The sequence below is a fragment of the Gymnoscopelus microlampas genome (genome assembly GCF_963454915.1).
Source record: "Gymnoscopelus microlampas genome assembly, chromosome: 14".
Taxonomy (NCBI): domain Eukaryota; kingdom Metazoa; phylum Chordata; class Actinopteri; order Myctophiformes; family Myctophidae; genus Gymnoscopelus; species Gymnoscopelus microlampas.
In genome coordinates, this window is record NC_139951.1 from 39,720,073 (window position 1) to 39,736,184 (window position 16,112).

The window sequence follows — 16,112 nt, forward strand, 5'->3', positions numbered from 1 at the left end:
CCCCACAATTATATGTATTTGGTCGCGGACCCCCCCATCTCAAAATATTTGGTCCCAGGGACCCCCAGAAGCAAAGATTTGAGTTAAAAATGTTCACTTTAAAAGAATATATATTCACATATTTGCACTCAGTTTCACAATTTTTCAAAAATAGCAGATCTACAAGCTCATAGCGCGGCACTCGGTGCCGCGCTATGAGCTTGTATATCTGCTATTTTTGAATAGCCAAAGTGTAAAATAATGCTTTTTTTAGTTCAAATAAAAAAAACATGACAGAGATGCATTCCCGGTCTTAATGGGTTAACGGCCATATGGCCACCCTCTCTATACTCCAGTATATATTATTATGTACAGTGCAGTGTATGTAATATGCCAGGGGTCATGATAACAACAATAGTATGGATAGTGACAGTATAAGTGTCAGAGCATAGATGGGAGGAAGGGGGGCTTTGAGATTTACGCTATCACTTTAATGTTTATCGACACTTTAATGTTGTTGTGCTCGCCCGGCGTGATGAGACTGCCTGAAGATAGAGACCACTGTGTGTGTGTGTGTGTGTGTGTGTGTGTGTGTGTGTGTGTGTGTGTGTGTGTGTGTGTGTGTGTGTGTGTGTGTGTGTGTGTGTGTGTGTGTGTGTGTGTGTGTGTGTGTGTGTGTGTGTGTGTGTGTGTGGGGGGGGGGGGGGGGGGGGGACACATTATGAGCATATTGAAGCTTATACGGTCCTCAAGGTATCAGCACGTTTGCGCTTTGATGTCTTGTCTTTGTGAGAACATACTCTTACCACACTACAATCAGTGGTGGAAAGTACTAAGTACATTTACTCAAGTACTGTACTGAGTACAATGTTGAGGTATTTTTTTTACTTTACTGGAGTATTTCCAATTGTCAGTACTTTTACTTCTACTCCATTACATCTCAGAGGCAAATATTGTACTTTTACTCCACTACACTTATTTGAAAACTTAAGCAACCGGTTACTTTATAGATTTGGCTTATTATTACAAAACATACCTGTATACATTACCCACTTCAGCCATGCATACAAGTTTGGGCATTTGAAAATAGCAGATCTACAAGCTCACAATATTTTCCATAGATTTGTATACATTTGAAAAGTTGTGAAATGAGACATTCTGCATAATGAGTTATTTCTACTTTTCGTAGTTTAAGTACATTTTAATACCAATACTTTTGTACTTTTACTCAACTCAATTTTGAATTCCGGACTTATACTGTACCTGCAACAGACTATTTCTGAAGACCTCTACGCTGGGTTTGGGTTTGGTTCTGACTCTTCAGTGATTCTGTGTAAGGTGGTACAGTAGCATACTATGTCCCCGAGGACATTCACACTGGGGGACCTTCTTGGGGAAACCTTCCACATCCTACATTGCAGTATTGATACTTTCACTTAAGTAAAAAAAAATGTGAGTACTTTTTCCCACCACTGACTACAGTCTAGAAGGGAACAATGTGGGACAATGACTCCTTTTGATCTCAAGCGTTGGTCAAATAAAGACACATGGACCATTTGCCATCAACGTGAGTCTGAGAAGAGACGTATCCATGTGATGATAGGGGGGTAGATGAGGGCAAGAAAGTATGCCTCATCAGGGGCACCTACAAATCCCAAACTCCTCTGGCAAATTGTACCCGAAGGTAGACGTACTGTACGTCACAAGACTGGATGTACCGAGCACGAAGTCCCAGATGTGATGTACACACTGTGAGTGCTTAAGCAAGCTGTTTTCTGAAAAAGAAAAGCGTGGTGCATGCTCAGCATGAAAGCCTTGTGTAAAGTCTGAACATACCCTACTTACTTTGTAGCACTTAACCCATTAAGACCGGGAACACATCTGCGTGTCATTTCTAGATTTCTTTGGGCTATTCAAAAATAGCAGATATACAAGCTCATAGCGCGGCACCGAGTGCCGCGCTATGAGCTTGTATATCTGCTATTTTTTGGAAAAATGTTGGAAAATCCCGGGTCTTTTCATTTGTAACTCAAATCTTTGATTCTGGGGGTCTAAATCCTAACAGTTTTTGAAAAAAAAAAGTATGTTGCTATAATTTCTCCAAAATAAAAATATATTTTATTTGGCCGTGGACCCCCATATCAACATATGTGTTTTCAGGGACCCACAGAAGTTGTAACAGAGTAAAATTGCTTTAAAAAGTGTATATTCAAAGATTTGCACTAAATGTTCCCAATTTTTCAAAAAAAGGGCAGATATACAAGCGCGTAGCGTGGCACTCGGTGCTGCGCTCTGAGCTTGTATATCTGCTACTTTTTGAATAGCCAAATAAATCTTAAAATGACACACAGACGCGTTCCCGGTCTTAAAGGGTTAATTGTTTTTCCTTTGCCCTCTGTTTACTTGGCCCGTTTTACCCTTTCCGTTTGTTGACTAGGGCTCAAGCCACTTACTCACAATCTCTCCAAAGCTCTCTGGACCAAGGAGCGTGTGCTAAATGCTTCATTTGTAAATGTATATCAAAATAAATTAGTTATTGCCCCGCTTTGAGTGTGCCGCCACATCTCATTGCCTTTATGCGCGCGTGTGCTTTTGAAAGCGGTTGTACGGTACAGTAACGCGTGCATATGCATGAGCGCTTTTTTTCACTTGACACGAGCGATCATTAGTGCCTTGGAAAGCAGCTGCCGGTGCGTTTGAGGAGTAAGTCATCACACGCCCGGTCATCTACCTACCAACGAGCCAGCTGGCAACCGCCATTGATTTCTGTGAAGTGGCTCCGCCGTATGTCCACTGTTAACCCTTTCAGACCGGGAACGCATCTGTGTCATTTTTTTCTTCTTTGGCTATTAAAAAAAATAGCAGATCTACAAGCTCATAGCGCGGCACCGAGTGCCGCACTACAAGCTTGTATATCTGCTATTTTTTGGGAAAAATTGTGAACATTCGTGCAAATCTTTGAATATATATATTTTTCAAGCGAACGTTTGTAACTCAAATCTTCGCTTCTGGGGGTCCCTGGAACGAAATATTTTGAGATGGGGGTACGCGGCCAAATACATATCATTTTGGGGGTCCTTGACATGAAAAGGTTTGAGAGACACTGATATAGAAACATAGGGTTTTTTTTCTCCATTTTTTTTTTAGGATTTAGAAGACATTTTGTATAGTCGGCCTCAGGTTTGAATGGGTTAATACGGCATTAATTGCAAGGGGGACACACTAGCTGTCACATTAGCGTGTGCTAATCCAATAAAGAAAAGCCATAGTCAGTGAAGTATGGAAGCAGATAGAGACGTTGAGGTGCATCATCTGGTCTTTTTAGTTGGTCCCCGGAGAGGGATAGCGATGGGGGAGAGCTGGAACGAGCGTTCAGTTCATGGCCAAACAGCTCGTCTCACACAAGAGGTTAGGAGGGGTCGAATGAGAAGACGACATGGTGGGGAAACTGATGGATTTTACACGGGGATCAGTTGGGAATCAATACTACAATGGCATCAATAGTGGCTAGTAGTACACTGCCAAATGGCCGTCATAAAACAAATTGGCCAATTTTACCTGGTAGTCAGAAAAACACATTTCATCTGCTGCGGCACAACCCTAGATGAAGGTCAATTGACCTGAGGTCTTTTTAGCACTGGGGAACGACCATATGCTGTTAACTGTATCACATCATTTTCAAATGAAGCTTTTGCTTCTCAAAGTGGTGGTTACGGGGACCCCCAGGGGTCCTTGAGGGGGTTCCAGTGCATCCCCCCAGCAAAAGGAGAAACGGTTTAAACACTTAAACACTATTTTATACTTTTATACAATTTTCAAAAATGGCAAGACATAGCCGTTCTACCAATTTTATTCACGGGTTGTTCCTGGGGGCTCCCCAGCTAAGTTAATGTAGCATCACAATCCTTTTAACCACATCAGATCCACATTTTATACACCTACCAGTGTATTTTTTAAAGGTTTTGAATTTTTTAACACAAATCTTCTCTTTATGGGAGTCCCCGGGCCAACACATTTTCATATGGGGGTCCGCGGCCAAATGCAATATCAAAAAACGTGTGAAGGAAAGCTCTCAAGTCGTGTTATTTATTTATTTATTTCATAACCCGCACCAGGCACTTGTTATTTGTCATTTCTTTCCATTTTCCCCATGTGATTTGTTTTTAGACACAGCACATTAGGTTTGGAATTACATTTCGTGACTTTGGCGAAGGGTGGGTTGTGCTCACATTCGCGCCTACACACACGCACGCACGCACGCACGCACGCACGCACGCACGCACGCACGCACGCACGCACGCACGCACGCACGCACGCACGCACGCACGCACGCACGCACGCACGCACGCACGCACGCACACACACACACACACACACACACACACACACACACACACACACACACACACACACACACACACACACACACACACACACACACTGTGACGAATTCACTTCAAAAGCAGTGCCATTTGCTTACATGAGAAATGAATGTCGTATAACATAAGCAGTAATATAACCCATTGAGACCTGGAACGCAACTGTGTCACTTTTTGATTTCAGCTAAAAAAAGCATTATTTTACACCTTGGCTATTCAAAAATAGCAGATATACAAGCTCATAGCGCGGCACCGAGTGCCGCGCTATGAGCTTGTAGATCTGCTATTTTTGAAAAATTGTGAAAATATGTGCAAATCCTTGAATATATATTGTTTTAAAGCGAACATTTTAACTCAAATCTTTGCTTCTGGGGGTCCCTGGAACAACATATTTTGAGATGGGGGTCCGTGGCCAAATACATATAATTGTTGGGGGCCTTGACATGAAAACGTTTGAGCACCACTGATATAGAAACATAACTTTTTTCAGAATACTGTTGGGATTTAGAAGACATTTGTAGAATTGGGTCTTAATGGGATAACAGATGTAATTGCGCGCCACAATTCACCTATAGCCCGCGGCTAGCTCCTATTTGTTTGTCCAGTGACATTTCTGTCAAAAAAAAAAGGCGGGGGGGAGAGCGGAGGTAATGTCCCGTGACGACGGTGGCGTGGCGGCATTACAATTTCTGCTTGGCTCGCCAAAAAACACTGCTGGGTGCAAATTGGAACATGTACAGTAAGAAAGAAAGATGACGTTCATTGAAAGAAAGAGCTAAACATGCAGAGGTAAACGGGTGACCTGAGACAGATTGCAAAGTGGCTTAATGTTTCACGGTTTGCCACCGGTGTGGCACATGTGTCCGTTGTCCAACTGCCTTAACCAAAATACTAAGATTTTATGGATAATATTCTACCCGATAAAGCTGTCAGACTCAGTAGTAGAGGAGCAGGAGAGTTTAACCCATTCAATCCGGGAAAGCATCTGTGTCACTTTAGAATTCTTTGGCTATTCAGCAATAGCAGATCTACAAGCCCAAAGTGCGGCACTATGAGCTTGTAGTTCTGCAATTTTTGGGGGATTCAAAAAAAAAAGTGTAAATCATGTTTTAAAGCGAACATTTATTAACTCCGATCTGTGCTTCTGGGGGTCCCTTGAACAACATATTTTGAGATGGGGGGTCCGTGGACAAATTCATACTGTATCATTGTGGGTGGTCCTTGACATGGAACAGTTGGAGCACCACTGATATAGCAACATACTGTTAGGACTTAGAAAACATCTTTAGATATGTATTTGGCTGCGGACCCTCATCTCAAAATGTTTTGTTCCAGGGACCCCCAAAAGAAAAGATTTGAGTGTTCGCTTAAAAATATATATATATTCAAATATTTGCCAAAAAATGGTCACGAGTTTTCAAAAATAGCAGATCTACAAGCTCATAGAGTGCCACGCTATGAGCTTGTAGATCTGCTTTTTTTTTAAAGAAATCTTAAAATGACACAAATACGTGTCCCGGTCTAAACGGGTTAAGTTTGTGTCACCATGTTGGATGGTGTTTCTCCTCTCCTCCGCTCCCCTTGCTGTCCTTGCTGTCAGGTACCCTTTTTATCTCTTCTCTTCACCTCTCGTCCACCTTCCTCTCTGGTCTCCCCGGCCTGCCACTTTCCACCTTTCCAAAACAGACTTATGACCGATAGAAGAAGACTTCTCCCCCAAAGGAGGACCGCAAAGACAGCTCACTCTCCCTCACTTTGTTCAAAGTGCAGTTTTCTATGAGTTAGGAGATCTTACAGTTGCATCATGAGAAATTTAGAGAGGAGGATAATTGCCCTTTTTTTGTTTTGGGAGATTTGAATCACTTAAATCCATACTATATATATATATAGTACTGTAATTCATTGGTTCTCAAAGTGGGGTCCAGGGTTCTTGGGGGGTACCAGGGCGTCCCTAATCTCTCAAGAACAGATTCTGCTCTGCGTTGGAATCTGTCGGTAGCCGTGTTGACAACCCGTGCGCATTGGTTTCAAGTGGGTGTGCCTTCAGATCAGGAAGCAGGCCGCGCTTTACCCAATCAAATGTAGTGGGCGGGATTCACGTGTCCGTCCACCCTTCCCCCCTCGAAACTAACCGAAACTAATTTAACAATAGCGTCCTCGGAGCAGACAAAACCACGGAAAGATATTCACATTTTAACTTACTCTTTCATCATAGAAACAAGTGGGCTTATAACCAAAACGATCCATGTTCTCTGGGAGAAGTGGTGTTAGTGTTCCGTGTATAAATATTGTTAGTGGGAATGAAAACATAGTCGCACCAACCGGAAGTGATGCGCTGAAGGCAGACACAAACCCCGGTTTCCTTGCGCACTGGTGTTACGTTTGCTTCCTGCCAGACCCAACAGACATAGAACAAACAGCAGAGGTCGCTGTTTTTCATTTTCAGTTGGGTCTGGCTACGCGAGACTAGGGCGTCCCCAGCTAAATTAGTTACGATTAGTTACTAAATCTGCGTCACTACTTTAACCATATGTTATACTTTGGCTATCAAAAAATAGCAGATATACAAGCTCATAGCGTGTAGATTTGGTATTTTTGAAAAAATCTTGAAAATGTGGGCAAATCTTTGGATATATGTATTTTTTAATGTGTAACCCAAATCTTTGCCTCTTGGGGTTCACTGTCACAAAATAGGAGATGGGGGTCCGTAGCCAAATATGTATCCTAAGTTTTAGAACCACTGCTGTAATTGACCGGAGTCCCCCAGGGCTCTATACTAGGGCCCCTCCTGTTTTTGCCCTGCACTAACATCTTTGCTGAAGTACCCCATCTCCATTTGACAACTGTCTATTACAATATGTAAATACTGTATGTAAGTAATTAAGTGTAGCGGTTTATTACGATATATACATACAATATGTAAGCCCTAGTGTAGCGGTTGGAGCATAGGCCTTTTAAGCTGAAGGGCATGGGTTCAAACCCTACTCTGGGTCGACGTCAACATATCTGAGCCAAGTCTACTGCAGGAGGGGCGTCTGAACCCTGTCCTGGACAGGAGTCTCAGGACTTAAATAGCAGATGATGAAGTAGTTAAGCTCTTTTGACTCTGTCCCCTCTTACCAGTCTGTTGAAAGAGACGTCCCCTGCATCTGTCTGTTGAAATATTATGTCCCCTGCATCTGTCTTGACTGTTGAAATATCTTTCCCCTGAACAGTCTAAAGGTCAATACATCTAGTATCCCCAAACTATTTTGGGGAGTCAGGGCATCTGGAGTTGCAGGAGCGTCCGAAAAAGAAATATATATATATATATATATAATATCTGTCCCGTGCACCTGTCTAACTGTTAAAATATCCGTCCCCTGCATCTGTCTATATCTGTTGAAAGAGCTGTCCCCTGCGCCTGTCTATATCTGTTGAAAGAGCTGTCCCCTAGCTGCACCAGTCTAACTGTTGAAATGTATGTCCCCTCCAGCTCTCTTTAACTATTGAAATATCTATCGCCTGCACCGGTATAACTGTTGAAAGAGCTGTCCCCTTCACCGGTCTTAAGTGTTAAAATGATGTGTCCCTTGCTTCAGTCTAAAGCAGGGGTCTTCAACAGGGGGTCCGGGACCCCTAGGGGGTCTTCAGAAACACTACAGGGGGTCCGCCAAATCTTTGTGTTGGTGGGGAACATTAGCCGCAAATAGCAGATCGGCTATTTTCAGAGAGTTGGTGTCGGGGGGGAAAACAGCAGACCAAGTACAGAGCCAACGGTCAAGTTGACTAAGTATTGAGGGTTTACATGTTAACTATCTGAACATAGACATTAACATGAATCCAGCTATCTATGAAGTCCATGAAAAAGTTTAATCTGCAGGGTCCTTGGCCTGAAAAAACGTTCTAAAGTGTTGAATCATTTGTCCCCTGTACTGGTCCGGTCAGAACCTGTTCTCCCCTCTGTTGATTTTTGCACTGTGGCTATTGTACGCACTACTTGTTTATCATCTCGACAGGTGCGTATGCATGCATGCGCGTGGCAGCACGTGCTTGCGTGTGTGTCCACATACTTTACTTTATTTGTTTATTTGGACATGACAGAGCACATTAATGGACGTCACATGGACGTAAATACACCGGATTTAGCGAAGATGCTAATTTTCATCCGCAGTCCTCACACAAAACATAAAATCAGAAAACATACAGACCACATGCAAGTCTACAGCAGACGCTCTCCTGCTTATGTTTTGCGCCATTCCCGTACATGTGCGTTTGTGTGTCTCTGTACATAGGTGTGTGTTTGTTTGCTTCCCTGACGGTGCGTTTTAACAGCGGGCAACTCTCGGGCGACATCGTCCAAAATATAAAGAAAGTCTATGAGAGCCGGCAACTACTGGCGATCGGGCGAAGTGGGCGGGGGGGCGATGAAAGATGGATTTTCTTTATCTTTTTGGACGATGTCGCCCGGCATCGCCCGAGAGTCGCCCGCTGTTAGAACGTACCGTCAGTCCATGTGGCTACCGTGTTATTTGTGTCCAAAGTTGCCACTGATACCCCAAACTACGTAGTGCTGCTTTAATGTTATATTATCATCAAAATCTTATTGTTTTGGGGGCCCCGCTTGCACTATCCTCACGGCCCACCGGTGTGCCCCGGCCCCACGGGTTGGGAATCCCTCGCTGTGTTGGCCACCAGGTGCGGTAGTACCTGATGATGTTTGGTTTACTCTGTCTGGACCGCACAGCGCTGTGGGACGGAGCCGATAGGAATCTTTGCAATTCACTCAGGTGCAGAACAAATTGGCCATTTTGTTTGTCTCATTCCCTTGGATAGACACTTCTTTATTCCAGCCCGGCTAGATGCTATCGAGAGCCCCCTTTGTGTATGTACGTGGATTTCCATCAAGCAGCAGTAAATGGCTTTTTCACAGTCCATGACTTTTTTTTTTCATATGTTTTAGACTAGATTTTCACTAGATTTTAACCCATTTAGACCTGAGGCTAAAGGACCCCCAGAATTAGCCTATGTGTTTGGCTGCCGACGCCCATCTCAACACATTTATTTATTCAAGGATTTGCACACATTTTCACGATTTTTTCAAAAATAGCAGATCTACAAGCTCATAGTGTGGCACGAAGTGCTTTCCGAAGTGCTTTCCCGGATTTAATAGGTTAACATTATGTAGCACAGCTGGATGAGGACAACTACCAAATGTCTAGTTTACTGCTCTCTCTCCTACATTATGTTTCCGTTAGACTGGGCTCTCCCATTTCTTAGTTAAAGTCCCATTCCACACGTGTGGTTCAAATCAGTGCGTTCTCAAGCCTTTTTTTAATTTCAAGGACCAGCAGTTTGGTATGCATCAACCACCCCATATAGAGTGTACAAACGGAACCATATGGACCAGTTTGTACACTCTCAAAGTTACAGAGTGATAAGGGGTCCATTTGGTTCTTGACTATCAATCATTTAGCTCAAGTACCCCTGGGAATCCCCAGACCGCACTCTATAGACCTTAATCACACGGCGGCCATTTTGGAATTTAACATTGAAAGTGCCACCCCGTTGCCGTGGCGACCGGGGTGGCACTTCATTGACTTAATAGAAACATGGCCGCCGTGTGAATATGGTCTATAGAACCACAGGTTTAAATCCTCCGAAAAATCTATCTTGAATCAATACATTTGCTTGATAAACATATTCCCCTTCCCCTAAAAGCCCCTTCTTTGCTCTATCTTTGCCCTCATTTAGTATTCCATATCCTATGAATTATGCATGCGTTTGAGCCACGTTTGATGGGTAATACAAGCAAGTGTATAAGCATAGCAAATAAGCAGTATAAGCAACTGCGAAAACAACCAGACAGTCACTTCCTCGTTGATGACTACCTTGTTGCACGGTGGTGTTGTTATAAGGGGGAGCGTTAGTTTTGTTTCACTCATTGTCCCAGCATACTTCTTCATTGCACAATGTTGCATTCAGTGAGGCCCTAATTGACGTCGAGAGCTGAACTGTGGAATAACGCTTCGGACCGAGTGGTAAATCTAAAACATACAGATCTTTGGTGGTAGAAATACATATTAATGCTTTAGAGATGTGCAGAGAGTGCAAAAGAAACCCACCATGATTCTCGTGAGTAATCTTCAAAAACATAATCACACAAAAGAAATGGTGGAGTTGACCTTTATATGTGTCTACTCAATTTGGACATAGATGAACTCGGGGCCATTTGTATTCCTTTTGAGTATAAAGCGAGCTCCCTAAGTCATTATATCAATATTTGGTCTGGAAGATATTACCATAACAAGAGCATTAATTTCACACAGATGTGTCGGCTGGCTGTGAGGAAATGGACAGGGTCATTCAATGAGTCCATTTTCTTTGTTCTTTTTTCCCCTCCTCCCTTTCAAATCATTGCCGTCAGGCAGAAACCTCAAGAAATCTCAATATCCCCCCCCCCCCCCCTGTAAATGAAGGCCCTGGCCTACTTCATCAAACAAGAGTGTCACACAAAAGTTGTGAAAATAGCAGATCTACAAGCACACAACTTGCCGCATCTTGCTCACAATCTCAAGCTCACAATCGCACCGCGTTGTGAGCTTGAATACGTTCTCTATGTTTTACTTTTTTTCTCTTGGACATTTCCATCAAGGTGGAAAAAGTACTCAAATGTTTTACTTAGCATCGCGACGCATTGTGAGCTTGTAGATCGGCCATTTTCAAATAACCGATATAGGGCTGAAGTTGTTAATGTATGTTTTGGAATAATAACTATCAAAATCTACAAAGCAACTAGTAACTAAAGATTTCAAATACTTGTAGTGGAGTAAAAGTACAATATTTACCTCTGAGATGTAGTGGAGTCGAAGTAGAAGTATTGGAAATTGGAAATACTCAAGTAAAGTACAAATACCTCAACATTGCACTTAAGTACAGTACATGAGTAAATGTACTTTGTTACTTTCCACCACTGGAGGTTTCCACGCGACAGTGACTGTATGCAGGTGAAAGCCACTCGGTCTAGCTGTAACTGCAGCCCGTGCCGCACTGACTGAACTGCGTTTAAATCTTTTTTACACTCTTAGCCTTCAGAATAAACTTTAGAATCATTTAGCCAGGGACATGCACAGATAGACTCTAGGTGGTGCTAGAGCACCTGCCCTTTGCCCTCTTGACCAGAAGAGTTTTTTTTTTTTTTCAGTTTACAGCAGAGGTCTTCAACAGGGGGCCCGGGACCCATAGGGGGTCCTCAGAGTTACTACAGGGGGTCCGCCAACTCTTTATGTGATATGATTTTTCTTTTTACCATAACCACTCGAAACCTAGTATCCCTTTTCTGAGGAGAACTTTAGCCATAAATAGCAGATCTACAAGCTCACAACGCCTCGCGCTGCGAGGCGTTGTGGGCTTGTAGATCGGCTATTTTTGGCAAAGAGGTATAGGTGTAGAGGGAAAAAAGAGCAGACCAAGTAAACAAAAAAAAGTATAATTTACTTGAGCACCTGCCCCTCAACATGTCCGTGCACGCCACTGCATTTAGCTGCCTTTCTGTTGTGTCCAGAGGCCCAAAGAGGAGGGCGACACACATCCAGGCCTCGCCCAGAGCAGGTTTCTGTGGGAATAAATACTGGGTTGTTGTGACTTTTGAAGCGTTGAGGCTCGCTGGCGCGGCGAATCGCTGAATCATTAATGCGTTCTGTGCTTTGCATCGTTGTGTTCTGGAGCACGCCATGTGCTTATTATCACACTATGTACTATGTTAGTCCCATTGATCCGTGAGCCGGAGCACGATCGACTGATTGATCATTAAAAATATGTGGGTGAAAACCTGACACTCGCCGATACTCTGCAACCTTAACCCTTTAAGACCGGGAATCTCTGTCATTATAAGATTTCTTTGGGCTATTCAAAAATAGCAGATATACAAGCTCATAGCGCGGCACCGAGTGCCGCACTATGAGCTTGTAGATCTGCTATTTTTGAAAGATCGGGAAAATGTGTGCAAATCTTTGAATATATATATATTTTTAAAGCGACCATTTTTGACTCTCTTACAACTTCTGGGGGTCCCTGGAAAAAAAATATTTTTAGATGGGGGTCCACGGCCATATCATTTTTGAGAACCACTGATATTATAGCAAATATGTCTTTTCAAAAAACTGTTAGGACATTTGTAGAATCCCCAGAAGCAAAGATTTGAGTTACAAATGTTAGCTTTAAAAAATACATCCAAAGATTTGCACACATTTTTCACGATTTTTCAAAAAAATTGCAGATGCCGCGCTATGAGCTTGTATATCTTCTATTTTTGAATAGCCCAAAGAAATCTAAAAAAGACACAGATTCTTTCCCGGTCTTAATGGGTTAATCTCATGTACAACACACTGATGCTCTTCCTGCACTAATGACATGAACAGTATATACCTGCTATAGCTGCTATGCTTGTTTTTTACAGGAGTTCTTACTGTATGGTGTGTGTGTGATATATGAAATGTGAGCTTACCATAATCACAGTAATCCTTAACAATATTCCATCGTTGAAGGGCTTTTGGAGAGAAATGAGACAGACTCCAGTCACTTTCAAATTAGAGCACTGCAGAGGGCAGGTGTGTGTCTGGGTCCAGTTGACGCTCGTTAATGTTATAGGCATCAAATCAATTATGCTTCTGCACTGTCAAATAGGCCAACATCTAATCTAAGATTAGTGGGACTCATTCAAATGACCACCAGTGAGGTCCCGGGACTCACTTCATTGAAAACCTTACAACATCACTGTATTATATTAGATTTATTAGATATTTTATTGATATTATATCTATTTTATTATTATTTTATTAGATATGTGATGTTGTTACCTGACAATTAGTTGACTTTTGGTGAAAAAGCCCACATATATCTATATCGGTTGATATCGGTATTGGAAATTAGGAGTTAGACAATATCGGAATATCGGATATCAGCAAAAACAAGCCAATATCGAACATCCCCATTTGAAAGTGTTAAAAAACGGGTAAGTGGGGGGGTGGTCTTACCCCTCTCTGTGGGCCTCTCCTTTCTCCAGCTCCTGGATGACCCCTAGCAGCACCTTGATGGTCTCCTGGCTGGAGCTGATCAGGTTCTCCATGGCCTGGAGCTGTGCTTTGACGTCCCCCCCTCCCTCCTGAGACACAGGCACTATTTGCTTACAGGCCTCCCCCGTAAGGCCTGGGTGGTCCGCCGCCGCCGTCGCCCCGCCAACCGGCCCCCGCCTGCTGGCCTCCCCCCTGCCCCCACCGCAGGAGGAGGAGGGGGCCGCCCTTAGAGGCTCCTCCATGGCCCGCAGCGGCCTGGCGGACAGCTGCCCCGCGTGGCACTGAGCCTGCGTGGACGTGGTGCAGCCGGCGGCCCGCGGCAGCGTCTGCGACGAGGACGACTGCAGGCCGTTGAGCTGCAGCAGCTGCTGGCCCTTCTTCCGCTTGCTCCGCACGGACGGGCTGTCTAAACACTCCACCTGCGTGAGGGAGTTCCAGGCGATGGGGCCCGTGACCTGCCTCGAGGCCCTGTCCGGCAGGGTCCGTGTCGAAAACGACGAGCCTCCCCCCTCCTCCCCCGGGTTTGCCGCCAGCTGCCTCTTGGCCGAGCGCTCGCCGCTGCCCTCCCTGTGTTGGTGTTGTTGTAATCCTGTCCTGGGTTTGGGAGGGACGCTGCAGAGCTGGTAGTCCGCCTCCATCCCCACGGCAACTGACGCGTCCCGCGGCAGGCAGTCCGTCGCGTCCGTCCCAGAGCAGCTGAGCTGCAGCGCGCCGACAGCGGCGCCGCAAAGGCCGCCGGGCGTCGAGTGCTGCTCCACCGTGCCCACGCACTCGTTAGTGTGGAGCAGCGCCCTTGTCCTCCGCACGCTCCCCCCGCCGCCCCCGCCACACGCTCCTCCCCCTCCCCCCGCCCCCAAATCCCCCTCCCCCTCCTCCTCGTCCAAACCCAGCCGCGTGGCCGCCTTATTGGACGACGACGGCGGCTTCACGTCCACCACGAAGCCGTTGTTCTGCCCCTTGTAGCTCTCCACGGACGCCACGTGCTTGAAGGTGTGGCCCTTCTTGCGCTCGAAGGGGAAGGTCTGGTAGCGCTTCTTCAGGTCGGGCGACGTCTGCACGCCCGTGCTCCGCGTGACGTTGGGGATGGAGCGCCGCGCGGGCACCGTCATGTACTTGCGGTACGCCACCTTGTAGGCCACGGCGCCCTTGCCGCCCTTCAGGAGGGCCGCCTCGCGCTGCTCGTTCTGCGCCTCGCAGATGTCCTTGAAGCGCACCTGCAGCGCCTTGTTCCTCTTCCTCACCTGGCGGCTGGCGTCCAGCGAACACTTGGCCTCCAGCGCCAGCGAGGCGGAGCAGGGCGAAGGCGAGGGCGCCGCCGTCGTCGTCGTCTCCGAGTCCGACTCAGAGTTGGTGAGCATGCATTTGCCGCCCTCCTTGCTCACCATGGTTCCTGAGGAGAGAGAGAGAGAGAGAGAGAGAGAGACATCTGAGTATTTCTTCCACCACTGACTGAATCTCATGCAGGAGATGGTCATGGTCCGTATTTATACATCTAGATATCGCGACGCGTTGTGAGCTTGTAGATCTGCTATTTTCAAATAGCTGATGTATATGTTAAAGTGCTCATGTGGCCATAGTCGCTTCTTTTGGGCTGGTTTTCCTAGACCTGGTTGCTTGTTTCTCTCACAGAATCTGGCAACACTGATCTAGATCAGTGGTTCTCAACCTTTTCAGACCGTGACCCCCCCCCCCAAAATAATCATATTTGAACTGGGGACCTCCCATTTTGTTTGACTCCGTTCCACAGATAATTATTGTGAAAATAGCCGATCTACAAGCTCACAACGTGAGGCGTTGTGAGCTTGTAGATCGGCTATTTTCAAGATGTTTGCATCTTTCTTATATTATTTGACAATTTGGCCAATGTTTTATAGTATAGTATAGTTGATTACTTTTGATGCTGTTATGGTCTTTTTTATTTTCTTTGGTTATTCTTTTTTAGGGATTAAAAAGGTCTTAAAAGCCCATTAATTTGTCACTTCACTCTCATCTGGGGACCCACTTCCTAGAACCGCTGATCTAGAGCACTGGACCCCTGTGGGTCTGTAACTGTGAGAGTGACATCTTTAGTTACTAGTTACTTTGTAGATTTAGATTTAGACACTTTTTTTGTGTGCCACTTTTTGCAAAATGTTAGTACTTTTACTTTGGTGCTGAATGTATATTTTGATGCTCTAACACACTGATTCTCAACCATCAGAATTTCAAGGACCCCCAGTTTGATATGCGTTAGGTCATGGGCCCCCATCTTTTTGTATCTCTCGGACCCCAATCTACACAGTAACATCTGCAATTTAACTCTGATAGTAAATGGAACAGGTCTGTTTCGTTCCACTCGTTCACTCTCTGAGTCACAAACCCCGTAAGGGTCCATTTGGACCCCCTCGTGGTCCCCCGGACCTGAGTTTGAGAACCAGTAATGTAGATCATTTACCACTGGGTGTGGAAATCCTTCCATCTGGCTCCATCACTGCCAACTGGCTATGATCTTTAATGCTTGCCAAGCCGTCTGCTTTTATTTACTGGGACACGGCAGGGGTTAAGGGTTTTAGTGTGCCCTAAAAATGACTCCTCTCTAATCTGACACTCTGTTCTGAAGCCGATGGCACCAGTTTTAGCCGTCCTTTCACATGTTTATTATTGGCAGTTAATTGCGGCGTTCTTTAATGAAAGCCCAGCCCGCCCCCGTCTCCTCTGCCCC

At 45.0% G+C, this 16,112-nt stretch overlaps 2 protein-coding genes across 3 annotated transcripts in view; one reads left to right on the forward strand and one right to left on the reverse strand.

The window, feature by feature from the left end:
• insyn2a (inhibitory synaptic factor 2A) overlaps window positions 1-14,796 on the reverse strand; it is a gene marked incomplete at both ends in the record, with an annotated part of 46,240 nt that extends 31,444 nt beyond the window's left edge. The window contains one exon of the mRNA XM_084079265.1: window positions 13,373-14,796. Within this exon, the coding sequence (XP_083935391.1) occupies window positions 13,373-14,796 (1,424 nt within the window). The remainder of the gene's footprint in view (window positions 1-13,372) is intronic.
• dock1 (dedicator of cytokinesis 1) overlaps window positions 1-16,112 on the forward strand; it is a 480,313-nt gene that overhangs the window by 221,880 nt on the left and 242,321 nt on the right. The window lies entirely within an intron of this gene.